The sequence below is a fragment of the Carettochelys insculpta genome, chromosome 3, assembly GCF_033958435.1.
Source record: "Carettochelys insculpta isolate YL-2023 chromosome 3, ASM3395843v1, whole genome shotgun sequence".
NCBI lineage: Eukaryota > Metazoa > Chordata > Testudines > Carettochelyidae > Carettochelys > Carettochelys insculpta.
Genome location: NC_134139.1, coordinates 43,471,048 through 43,484,310, shown reverse-complemented (window position 1 = coordinate 43,484,310; position 13,263 = coordinate 43,471,048). Strand labels below are relative to the sequence as shown.

General features: G+C 42.4%; 1 protein-coding gene across 2 annotated transcripts in view; it reads right to left on the bottom strand.

The window, feature by feature from the left end:
- The window catches only part of TTC27 (tetratricopeptide repeat domain 27), a 173,887-nt gene that overhangs the window by 108,051 nt on the left and 52,573 nt on the right, over window positions 1-13,263 (bottom strand). For both annotated transcript variants that reach the window (XM_074988551.1, XM_074988550.1), the window contains exon 9: window positions 12,527-12,593. In XM_074988551.1, coding sequence (XP_074844652.1) covers window positions 12,527-12,593 — 67 coding nt within the window. The remainder of the gene's footprint in view (window positions 1-12,526; window positions 12,594-13,263) is intronic.

Here is a 13,263-nt window from a genome sequence, read left to right as displayed (position 1 = left end):
TAATTTAAACCAGTGCTAAACACCTTTGAATCTTGTTGACTTCAGTAGATGCCATCATGAAGATCAAATTCCATGGCATAAATAGTCTCCCAAGGAATTAAGAATTAGCATAGAGGAAAGCCAAGGGACAGGAAGAATGGCTAACAGTGCCATTTCTGGTTCCTTTGATTTGGACAAGTTTCCTCACCCCCTCTCTGTTGTACCTTGTTTTTTCAGTCTATTTCATCTGACTGTTTTTCAAACTTATGTCTATATCTTCCTGGGCAAGGGAAGGTTGAACGGTCAACTTTTGTAGTGAGATCAACATAAACAGATCTATTTGTTCTCCCTTTAATTGTTAAGAAAATACTCTCACAGATTGGAAATGTACAAACTGGGACAACAGCCAATCTTCCTTATCCAATTTTACCCATCATAATAAAGATAAACTGCTCTGCTCTCCTTAAATTACAAAAATCTAAAGTATAGTGGACCAATGCAGTATACCTTTTCTTGGCCCCTGTTCTTCTACCCGTCACTCCACAGGCATCTCAATATGGGGTATAGAAGGAAATCAGAAAAATATGGGGAGCACATAGTAACAGTTTCTGCCACATCATTTATATTTTGCTCTCCCTCTCCACTATTATGTTTCCGGTATCATTGTGGATGCAAGAGTCCTTTGATCACTCTATGCCAGAAGCGCAAAGAATGAACATGCCTCCCTACTCTGTAATCCCACGCAGGACTAGGAAACCCTCACTCTGAAAGATTCAGTTCTCTCCTAAAACAGAACTCAACACAGCTAAACAATACTTGGGGGAGGCATTTGGGAGCAGAATGCAAGTTCTTAATCCTCCTCTACTGGGTTATGGTTCCAGAACTGCTGATGTACACAAGAATCTCATAATAATGAACTGGTATAACAAAGGGTTTTCCCCTACTAGCCCCAACACCTCCCTTTACCACATAAGTGCCTTTATTATAATTCCTGAATAGATTCAGCGAGAGGATTATGTGACTCAAGAACAACTGAAAAGAACCCAGAGTTTAAAAAAATGAAGCCATTACTACAGTCCGGTTTTATCTACACTAGGATGTTAGTCTCCTTTACTTTGAAGTAATTTCTAATCCCTACCCCCTTCTGGGGAATGGAGTAATGCCCTATTTAGAAGTTCAGTTTTGAAGCAGGATGTGTGTAGAAGCTCTGCACTCACTACTTCAAAGGAAGGGGTCCACCATGGAAGTACCCCCCACTCTCCGGAGGACAGAGATACTCTGGCCAGCCCAGGCAGGGCTTCATGGTCCCTGCCAGCCGCCTGACAAGAACCAGCTCCTCCGCAACCCCAGGCAGAAAGCTAAGAGCATGCCACAAGCAGGGGCAGCATGAGCTCCCTGTCAGACTTCCCCTACTCAAAGCTCCAGCCAGCGCCCGCACCCCCCAGCCACCATAGCAGCATGGGGGAATCCCCCTGCACCCTCCCAGAGGCCCCGAATGATGCGTCAGAGGACCTGCGGTGCCTGGGAAAGGGGAGTGCCAGGAGGGGACCCTCCTGGACTGAGGGGGAGCTAAAGGACCTCTTCGCTCTAGGCGGAGAAGGAGATCCTTTGGCAAACTGGCACCTACCAGTGCAACATGGAGGCTGACAACAGGCTGGCCAGGGGGCTCGCTTCCTGAGGCCACCCCAGCTGCACCGGGGACAGTGTCCACACAAAAGTTAAAGAACTAAGGCAGGCTGTGATGGAGTGAGGGGGGTGCATGTGTGAGTCAGGCTGGATGTCCGAGGCAAGCAGCAGCTCCCAGTGGCTAAGGATGACCCTGGGGCTACAACTGGCAGATAACACCTCTGCCTAAACAAAGAGCAGGGAGGAGCTGAGCTGGGTTTTGAATCGGGGGCGGCAGTTAGAGGCGAGGAAAAGGGAGAGCTGGAAGGCAGCCAGCCTGAGGAGGGGGAAAGCTACACCCCAGAGGGGCACCCCTCGGGGTCTTCCCCCCAGGACAGGTTGGAAGGACTGTCTCTGGCGGCTATGCTGTTGCTTCTGTGAGAAACTGGACATCTGTTGCCTAATAAACCTGCTGTTGTGCCTGCTGAGTGAGAGTCTCTCCTGCCAGCGGGCGGGGTGCAGTGCAGGGGGACCCCTGAACCCCATCACACAGGCATACTGCAAAGACAGTGATGCTGCCAGCTGATTGGGGGCATGTCCTGCCTACCGCCCCCATTACAGGGAGCTGCATAGGCTCCTGGGGGCGAGGGAGGTGGCCACCCCGCAGCACTGGGTGAACACCGTCCTGTCCCCCCACCCGCGGTCACCAATGAGGAGTCGGGCCCCTCTGGCACCACCAGCCCCCTGTGTTGGGATCAGCCCACTGATTCCGAGGGCAATGACAAGGGCTCCAGCAACAGGACCCTCGCCACTGCCCTCCCCTCCGGGATGACCATCCTAGCCTCGTCTGGCTGGGCTCCTGTAGGTTGCAGACTGTAAATACGGGGTAATCGGGACATCAGAGAGCCTGGGGATGGCCCTCTCCTGGGAACCCCACAGCCCATATGCCCAGGGAAGAGGAGGCACCAAACATGGCACAACCCTCATCTGGTGGGAACCCCTCGGCACCCATGATCCCCAGGGCCCCCTGGGCCATTGGATGGCAAGGGAGCAAGGTGGAGCCCCAGTCCCCCCAGGGTTGGGACACAGAACTTACAGGACGTTCCCCCTGTCCCCTTCTGTCTCTACATGTCTGCTGTCGGGAAGCCACTCCAGCCCATCGGAGAAGGCTGCAGCCTCAGGGGGCCTGGAGGCCACCCCATCGCCCTACCCCACGTCCCCAAGCGGCCTGGCCACATGAAGATGGCACTGGCAGGACAAGGAGGTGGCCTTCAACCAGGCGGTCATGAGGAAAATGACCGGTGTGTTCCGGGACTAGCTGGAGATGGAGCAGGACGTGTGGGTGCAGCTGACCGGCAAGCTGGACACCCTGGACCAGGCCATGGCCTGCTTCATGCCTCGCCCAACCTCCCGCACCCTCACCAGCCCAGCCTGCAGCTGCTTCTCCCCCCCCGCCCCCACCCCCAGTAGCCGCCTGTCCCACAGATGCCCACCAAGTGGTGGACCTGTCCCAGGTTGCCCGCATTGAGCTGGGTTAGAGGTCCCTGGCCAGGGCAGGCGCACCTGCTCCAGTCCCAGTGGCCCCCACCCACACCCGGTGGAGGCCAATCCTGTGCACCTCCACCCCACTCCTACCGCCCTGTGGTCCTGACCCCCCTCCAAGTTTGGTCCCCCAGACCAGTCCCCTGCTTCCCCTCCATAAAGCATTTCCCTCATGCAATGTACATAGTTCAACTTGTTCTGTTTTGTTTTGCCAAATATGTTTATTCCCAAACAGTAAAGTTTAATGTTCCCACCCTAACCCTTAGTCCCTAGTGGGGCACTGGTGGGGGGAGGAGCAGGAGAGGGTGCGTGTGATTGTGTGGTGAGGAGGGTGGCTGGAGGGTCAGGGCAGGCTATAACACTACTCCACCTTCTGGTAATAGCAATGAATATTGCTGTCTTGAAGATTACTGTATACACACAATCCATATTTTAAAGCTATTTTAACAAATTTTAATTTTAATTTTCTAAATATTCTGAAGTCTCATACCTTCGTGCAGTTCTCAGTCATGTGGTCCACTCAAACATATTGTAGTGAAAGAATTAACTAGATCCAAGAAATTCAGAGGCAATAAATGAAAGTAGCAAAACTTTTTACAGAGGAAGGATATTTTGGTTTTTGAAGACTTGCTTTTTTTGATTCACAAAAAGGAATTTTATGTTAATGCAGATATTAAGCACCCAACCATGAGGTTAAGTATTTGTGAACTTACAGGGGAAAAATGTTGCCCAGAGCACACCAAACCAGTAATTGTTACAACTGTAAGTTCTTAGTCTTAAACTAAGAAAATCCATTTAGTGTATGTATATTTTTGGGGATTTTCCATCTTTGTGGAGCTAGGACTACATAACAATATAAAAGTTGTATCTGGAAAAATGCTGAACTAACTTCTCCTTTCTTCTCTTGCCCTATTTCCACTTTCTACATAAAAGCTCTTAAGAAACAAATGCTGACTCTGAAGTGATGATAATGTCAGGGAAGTATCAATAGCACCAACATGAGGTGAAAACACATCTGCTTTAATAATTATTTGCAATGTTTCCTTTTTAAAATTACTGATTTTTATGTGTTATTCAACAAGACAAACACAAAAGGTCTGAAAAATTATGCATCCCTAATCACAATAAGGGATTCTGTATTATTTCATTATGCAATGGTTAGCACAATAGGGGCCTCATTCCTCTTTGGATTCTTCATATGCTATCACTCTAGAAATAAAATAAAATAACCCTTTAAAGGAAAGTTGTTTCCTCAATCCTTAAACACACACACAAAATATGAAATAAATATTTCAGTCCCACCTAAATCCATATACTCATTTTGTGTTGACCAAAAATTGTACAGGAGCCAAAACATTTAACATGAAAATATCCAGTTCAGAAGTTAAAACAATGTGATAGAACCAGAGATGGCTAGACTAGAAGAGTTAATAATTTTAGTGTCCTATCCAATACGTTTGTACAAACCTTGAAGATTATATCTGCAAACAGCACAACGTTACTAAATTCAAACATCAATTGTTTAGTTAATCTAGAGCCTTATGCACACCCAAAAATACAATTCAGATGTGTATTTGATTCTTTAATTTCAACTACAATAAACTGCTCTCTAATGAAGAGAAGGTATCAAAATATTTGTGTAAGTGATATTTGATTAAAATGTTTGCGCAAAAAATTCTATGCACTAAATCTAGATTGTCCTACTTAGATGTAGTTCCATTACAGTCAAGGAGATTATGGACATAAAACAAGATTTTAACTACAAAATTATGCTTCCGTAGTTATTTGTATTAACAATACTTATTAATCTGCAACAATGTTTAGTAATGTTAGGCCAATACCAACCCTCCCTTCCCCCTGTCAAGTTTAATCTTGTTTGTCAACTACAGTACTCTTTTCTCACTCCTCCATTCCATGATAAAATTAAGGGCCTGAACCTGAGATCTTCAACTCAAACAGACTAAATGAGGTACCAGAGATGCTGGGTACCCAGCAGAAGGAGACCATTAATGTGATCTTATTTTGTCAATGTCCCCCTCTTATGCTACCTTTTTAACTCTTACTTAATCACATTCTTTAAGAAGAGACCGCAAGCCACAAGTAACTCTTCTCATTAAGAGTGCCTATGGCAAAGGGGTCTCATGACTGTCCACTGCCTTCTTAAAGTGATTTAAGATTTCTGATATTTCCTAGGATATCGTGAAAGGCATTCCTTTCTTCAGGAAAGACACATAATAGCAGATATCAGATGAACGTATGACAACCATCTAACCAGCCTGCAGATTTAGGAATCCACATGTAGGCTGAGAAGATGCCTGCTCACACATACACACAGCAATTTAAATACCAGCAGAGGAACCAAGGGAAACATTAGTATATGGCTTTTTTGCTCAATTTCATTTCATTGTATAGTTATTGTATACATGCTTAAGAAGGTGCTTTCAACTATATTAATTCCAGTTGATTAATTTACAGAAAAATTGCTGAGCAAATAAGCACACACAGTTCCCTTTTGTCTCTATTAATAAATGACCAAGGAGCACTTGTTGAAACACTCTCCCCATCAGTTAAACAAAACAAAATGCCTATGGCAAGGTCAGAAGGTGCATTATGGCTCACCTAGTTTTCGCTAAGCTGAAAGATAGGACAGAAACTTTACCTAGGTGTCTTCCACAAGTTTCTTCCCCATATAGACTCATAGGACTGGAATGGACTGAAGTCATCTAGTCCTATTCTCCTACACTCATGGCAGGACTAAGCATTACCTAGACCATCCCTGAGAGGTTTTTATTTAACTAGCTGTGAAAAATCTCCAATGACAGAGAGATTCCATAAACTCCCTAGGCAATCTATTCCAATACGTAACTACCCTGATGGTTAGGAACTATTTACTAATATCCAACCTAAACCTCGCTTGCTGCAATTTAAGTGCATTACTTCTTGTTCTACCCTCAGAGGTGAAGTAGAACAATTTTTCTCCTTCCACCACATAACCTTTTAGATGCTGGAAAGCTGTTATGACCCCTGCCGGTCTTCTCTTTTCCAGACTAAACAAACTCGATTGTTTTCAACCCTGCCTCAGAGGTCATGTTTTTAAAACATTCTTGTTTCTATTCTCTGGACCTAGTCCACTTTGTTCACATCTTTCTTGAAATGGAAACAGAACTGGACACAATGCTCCAGCTGAGGCTTAATCAGCGCAGACTGAAAAAACTACTTATAACATCTTGCTTACAACACTCTTGCTAGTACATCCCAAAATGATGCTTCCTTTCTTTGCAACACTATTGCACTGTTGACTCATATTTAACTTGTGATCCACTCCGACCTCCAGATTCTTTTCCACAGTTCTCCTTCCTAGGCAATCATTCCCATTTTGTCAGCGTGCAACTGATTGTTCCTTCCTAAATGGAGTGTTCAATGACTTTACACTTGTCCATATTGAATTTAATCTTATTTACTTCACACCATTTTTCTAGTATGTCCAGATGATTTTGAATTTTAATCCTATCCTTCAAAGCACTTACAACTCCTTCCAGCTTGGCACTGTTTACATACTTGGTAAGCATACTCTCTATGGGTGCATATATACTACAAGAGAAATTCGAATTTAAGGCAGTTAGCTCTATACTACTACATGACTATCTTCACTGTAAATACCATTAGCTTGATTTAGGGTGCACTAATCTTGAGATTACAAGATCACAGTTACCTGATGGGTACAGTGTCAAGCTCAAATTCAGAAGTTTATATTAAAGGCCAGCGTGGAAGTGCCACATCTTAAAATCAAATATATTAGCCTCCAGAGGTGTCCTGTATGTAACCCACAACGTCCCTCACTGCTCTACTCTGGCTGCTGATCTCCAGTAACAGGAAGAGCATGAATTTCCAAGTGGGAGCAGTGAGCCTTCTGCTCTGGGCTCACGTGTGTATGAGAGCCTGAGAAATGTCTTTCTTCCTTTGCTATTACAGCTGTGAGATCATCTACCTATTCAAATAGCCCCTGCAGGGAGTTTGTGGCAGCCTCTACATTTATTATTTTCTTCTGTGCTGCCTGGCGCCAGTCACTGCCTCGTTGCACCATATGTCAACAAGGCTGTGGTGGGGATCATGATTGCAGAAGACACCGAGAAACTTCTTCTCAGCGGTTCACACTTGTTTGAGAACCCCCTTCGCTCCCCCACAAGTGCCACACAGTCTGGGTCTTTCCTGTGCTCTGCCACATCATGTGGGTAGCTCCCAACTCAATAAAAGGATGTGCCTGGCATTCAGTGCTTAACATGCCTCCAGGCAGCACCAGCATAGATTGCCTGCATTTAGGGCTCCACGGGTGGGAAAGATATCTGGGAGCTTGCAGCCGCTCTGGGGAAGTGTCCTCTGGAGACTAAGATATTTGGGATTTTGCTGCTGTCATGGGGGAGTCTCTCCTGGCACCTAAGGTATTCAGGGGGTTGCTGCTGCCAGGGGGAAGTCTCCCCCAGCAGCTAACATACTCAGGGAGGACCACTTCAACTGGCCCCCCACTGAGTCTCCCCTACACCCATACCAGGGCTTGCTGCCAGGCTGGCGGCTAAGATACACGGGGACCTGCTGCCGCTGGGGGGGGTCTCCCCCGAATGGCTAAGATATTCAGGGGGGGACCACTTCAACTGGCCCCCCACTTAACTCCCCCATGTGCACAGAGGGGCTTGCTGCTGAGGGGGTGGCTAAGATACACAGAGGGAATACTTCAGCAGCCGCAGAGCACAGCACCCACCCACATCCCACCAAAAACATTTTCAGGAGCTGGCTGTCCATAGCAGACAACTTCTGGTTTTATATTTCTGTTATAAAACCTTTTTGCTAATACCTGCTATCTGTTTTCATGTCTTGACCCCCTCAGAAACATGGGCGGGGCGGGGAGTCTAGTTGAGATTCCTGCTTGTGTTATAAGTTCAGTGTATGTTATTTCGCTGACATCAACCATGTTGGCATTATCTGCGTAGTGTAGGGGAAAGTCAAAAATTCTTTTTTCCTACACTTTTCTATCCTCTTTCTTCCAACTTTAAAATACAGACTGGGCCCCTGTATTATTTTCAGGGATCACATGCAATCATGGGAGGTGGGACATTCAGTTGAGAACATAGTCATTGCACCCATGTTGGCAACGTAATGAGTCAGGAAGCCAAAAATTCTTTTTTCCTACAGTTTTCTATGCTCTTTCTTCTAACTTTAAAATACAGTCCATGCCACTCTATTATTTTCAGGGAACACATGCAATGATGGGAGGTGGGACACTAAGTAGATCGCTAGTTAAGAATACAGTTGCTGCATTCATGTTGGCAATGTAATGTGGGGGGAAAACAAAAATTCTTTTCCCTATACGTTTCTACCCTCTTTCTTCTAACTTTAGAACACAGTCTGGGCCCCTGTATTATTTTCAAAGATCACATGCAATGATGGAAGGTGGGACACCAGTGGGTGGCCAGCTGACAACACGGTCGTTTCATAGAAGCTTTATTGTGCACCGGAAAATCAAAGAGACTCTTCTCATCAGCAACTCTCTTTTCTGAAAAACTTTCCTATCTTCTCTTTCTTGATGCTTTTTGGGGTCCCTGTATTAGTTTCAATAACGTCAAAAATATTTTATGAGCCTTTGCTATGTTCTTTCTTCTAACTTTGAGGGTCCCTGTATTATTGCCAGGTATTAGCATAGTTTCAAGGATTGGGATGGGAATAAGGAAATGCAATGTGGGAAGATAATGTCAAAGACCAGCAAGCACACCCAGAACGCTTAATCTAATTCTTGACCTTCCTCCGCCACCCCTCCACTCTCTGATTTGCTCACCTTGATCATTTTTTTTCTGATTTGTCCTCCTTGATTACTGTTTTTGGTTCTCTTTGTGTTAAATATTCAGTCTGTTCTGGTATGGCTATGGTCTGAAGAAGTGGGTCTGTCCCACGAAAGCTCACCTAACAAATTATTTTGCGAGTCTTTAAAGTGCTACTTGACTGCTTTTTGTTTTGATAGTATATAGACTAGCACGGCTCCTTCTCTGTTACTATTCAGAATGCCATGGCGATGAGGGAGCTATGGGATAGGTTCCCACAATGCACTACTTCAACAGTTGATATTAGCCAATTTGAATGTGGCAGCAATTAGTTGACTTTGTGAGTAGCACGTGGGAAGCAAGGATGGTCAAATTCAAACTTACAAATTCCTGAATTAATTAATTCAAATTTATCTCACAGTGTAGATTCAGCCTTAGTCATAACTAAATCCTTGATGAAGGCACTGAACTGAACCAGAAGCAGAAGTGATCCTTCCAGGACTTCAACTCATTATGCCCTTCCAACCATTGATAACTACTCTGTGGGAATGGTTTTCCAATATGTTATGCACTTTCCTTATACTAGCTCCATCAAGGATGCATTTTTCCTAATTTGTTTACGAGAAGGTCCTGTTTCAAAAGCTTCAAAGTCAAGATATGCAATGTTTACAGCTTCTCCCCTTACCCACAATGTTTGCTGCTTTGTCAAACAAACAAACAAAAAAAAAAAATCAGTGTAGTCATTTTTTTCCTTGACAAATCCATGCTGTTATTTATCACCTTATTATCTTCCAGATGCTTAAAAATACATTCCTTAATTATTTGCTCCATTATCTTTCGTGGTACATAAGTTAAGCTGGTTGGTCTATAATTCCCCAGGTTGTCCTTACTTCCCTTTTTATAGATTGGCATTGTATTTGCCCTCTTCCAGTCTTCTTGAAGTCTGTCCCGTATTTCATGACTTTTCAAAGATAATCACATATTTCTTCAGTGAGTTGCTTGAGTATTTGAGGGTGCATTTAATCAGGCCCTGGTGATCTGAAGACATCTAACTTGTCTAAATAATTTTCAAGTTGCTCTTTTCCTACTTGAGTCTCGGATCCTACCTCATTTTCACTGGTATTCAACATGCTGGATGGCCATTTGCCATCCCCCTTCTTAGTGGAAATGGAAACAAGGAAGTCATTAAGGACCTTTGCAATTTCTATTATTTCTCTCTCTCTCATATACATACCCAATTAAGTAATGGTCCTAAATACAATTTCAGGTTAAATACAAACCTAAGAGAAAGACTTTGTTGATATCAAGTAGCATATGAAGATTAGAGTCCAATTTATGCCTTTTGATTCCAGGCAAGACAGGACTGTGTGGTTACAAATGACACACATTTTGATGGAATTTAGGATGTTACAATAAGTAGGTAATGGATCAACTTGTTCAAAAGATGAAATGAAGGAAAATATATTTGGATTAGGGTCACATTAGGCAGTTAACCATGTGGTTACAGACAAGTGCTTCAAAGTGTATTATTTTAACACTATATGAATGGCCATAGTGGGTCAGATCAATGGTCCAGCTCGCTCAGTTTCCTATCTTCAGATAGCAGACAATGTTAGATACTTCACAGGGAATGAATAAAAAAAGGCATTTTTGAATGATCCTGTAGTCATCCAGCCTAAGGTTCTGGTATTTAGAGGTTTAAGGACACTCAGGGAATGAGGTTACCTTGGCTAATTTTGACACTTACTATTTTTTTTGCATTCTATAGTATATACTTATCTATGGTACAGAATTTGTCTCAAGCATTCTTGGCCTCTTGCAGCATTACTGTTGTATGCTCAGTTCCGTGCTAATTCAGGAGGTCCTGTATTATGCTTACTTGTTATTGTAACCCCCTTTACAATTGCCCAAAATACAAAACAATGAGATTGGTTCCATACATCTGATAGAGTTTAGCTGATTTTCTGCACAGACATCTCCTGCCACTTCACTAGCTGCCTCTGATGTATTTTCAATATGAAGCACCTCCAGAAAGGAAGTATGTTAGTTCCAGAAAAGTGTATTCATTAGGATAAATGTTTACTATAAATACTGAGAAGAGATTACAAGTAAAAAGCCACATGATTTTCAAAGAGTTGGCCACTAGCCGGCACAAAGCTATTCTATTTTTTTCCTCTACATGAACAATTTGCTCTAAGGATTGGCCTCTACCACTTCACAAATACCAGTTAGAATAATTTCCAAAGTAATATCACAAGTGATCATATGACTGCTTATGTTTAGTGAATACCCCACATGCCATGCCCTTTGCATAGCATTTCAAAAGGTAGATCTCAAGTCCAGATTGTTGTCATTTATAGGAACGTATCTTACATGTGAGGGCAGTCTTGTTAAGGTTGTCTTATTAAAATTTTTTAAATATTTGAGATGTAAATACTCCTTTCAATTTCATCACATTATGTGAGAGGTAGCAAAGGTATGAAGAGAAGAGACTGAAGACATGAAAGATCCTAGGAAATTTGACAGAACTGAGAACTTAAAATAGGATAAGGAGGCTTTGGAGTTTCCACAACAGCACACTGAATAACATTTAGCAACATCTAATGATTTACAGCAAAGCAAGTGACACTCAGAGGCAATTGTTACAAAAATTATGGAACCTACAAGAAACAGATGATTGACTTTTTTTCCCTTTCTACAACAAATGCTTCTGTTACGAGACACTGAGGCCACTTACTGACACACTTATCCTTTAACTGTTGGACATGGTAAAAATGTTGATTAGTACAATTTTACTGAACTATTATAATTTTGAACACTTCAATAAAGCTTCCCACTCACTAAAAATTTATTTTCTTCATGGCAGACTAGTGAACCTAGACTATTAACATAAAACAAATTCACAGAGCATCAGCCATAAAACCTGGATTTAGCGGGCCAACCTAAAGCACATTATAAAATCCTTCACTTTTGGTGCAAGTCAGATATAATCAACTGTGCTAAAGGGGTTCCTAAAGAATACACATTTTAGATTTCAATAACTGCAGTTGCTAGAAACAGAATATGTATGTTCCTGTATGTAAGGTTTATCAAGGATCAGAATACAGTTTCTGATTGCCCTATGTCATTCAATTTACAAGAGACTCTCGGCATCAGAAGCTCACAAGGAAGGATTTCAGTACTAAATCTGCTTCAAGAATTTTTGGAAGGGTCCTGTCCTGTATCACTACATTTCAGCTTCCAAAAGGGAATCACAATCTAAAACAGTCAAATTCTGTCATTAAATATTTTTAAAAGAAATTGAAATGAAAATAGTATTTGGAGTTTTTTAAATGTAAACTTCAGAGTACAGAGCTGGTGAAGCAAACAAGGCTGAATTTCAGCATTTATTTGAAAGAGAGAGACACACACGCACACTGACTCTCTCTCTCTCTCTCTCCCCCCCACTTTTTCATAACTATGGAAATAGACCCAAACCATATTAGATGTTTTCATGAACAGTTTTACTAAATTATTCAATGGATCACAGCTTAGTACTTCACTTAAAGAAATCAAAAGAAGATATAAATACAGTGAAAAGCTTTACTTACTGATGTAAATGCTAAAAGCTCCTCTTCAGTTAGCTTGTGTATTGGGTTATTCTTTTGGAAATCTATGCTGTAAAACAAGAATTATCCAAGTTAAAAAAAAATTTCAATTCAAATCAGTAACATCTCTATATAAAACATGCTTTTCAAATTTGCAAAAACCCTAAAACATTTTAGAAAACAACGTTATCAATAAAAATTGTTTTATTATGCATGTACAACAAAGGGTTTTCAGATGACTGAAAAAAGAAAAATATTTGGCTATGATGCATCCTGCCAAAGTAATCTTGGAAAGATGGCACCTGAGACAGTTTATTAAATTTTTTTTCCCTTTTTCCAGAAACTTGTTTATATTGGGATTAGTGTTCAGTGGATAATTGTACACATTCCTTTCCAAAGAAAAAAACTTCATAACGTCTACAAAGGCACTGAAAAACAAAAGATTACTGGAACCAGCAACCTTCTCTCAGTCTGCCAAAGTGCACTGACAGTGGGGTCTTTCCTCAGTAAGATGCCAGAAGGCCATATGTAGTGAGGAAACACAAGGGGAAAAATCATTAAGGCTGTGTCTACACCACAGAAATAACTTTGAAGTTGTTTATTTTAAAGTAAGCAACTTCGAAGTTGCACACCTACATGCACCCCACTTGAAGTTAAACTTCGATGTAGGGCACTACTCCATTTATGGGAACGGAATAGGGACTTTGAAGTTGGGCTCCCTGGTAGTAAGAGAAAATGTG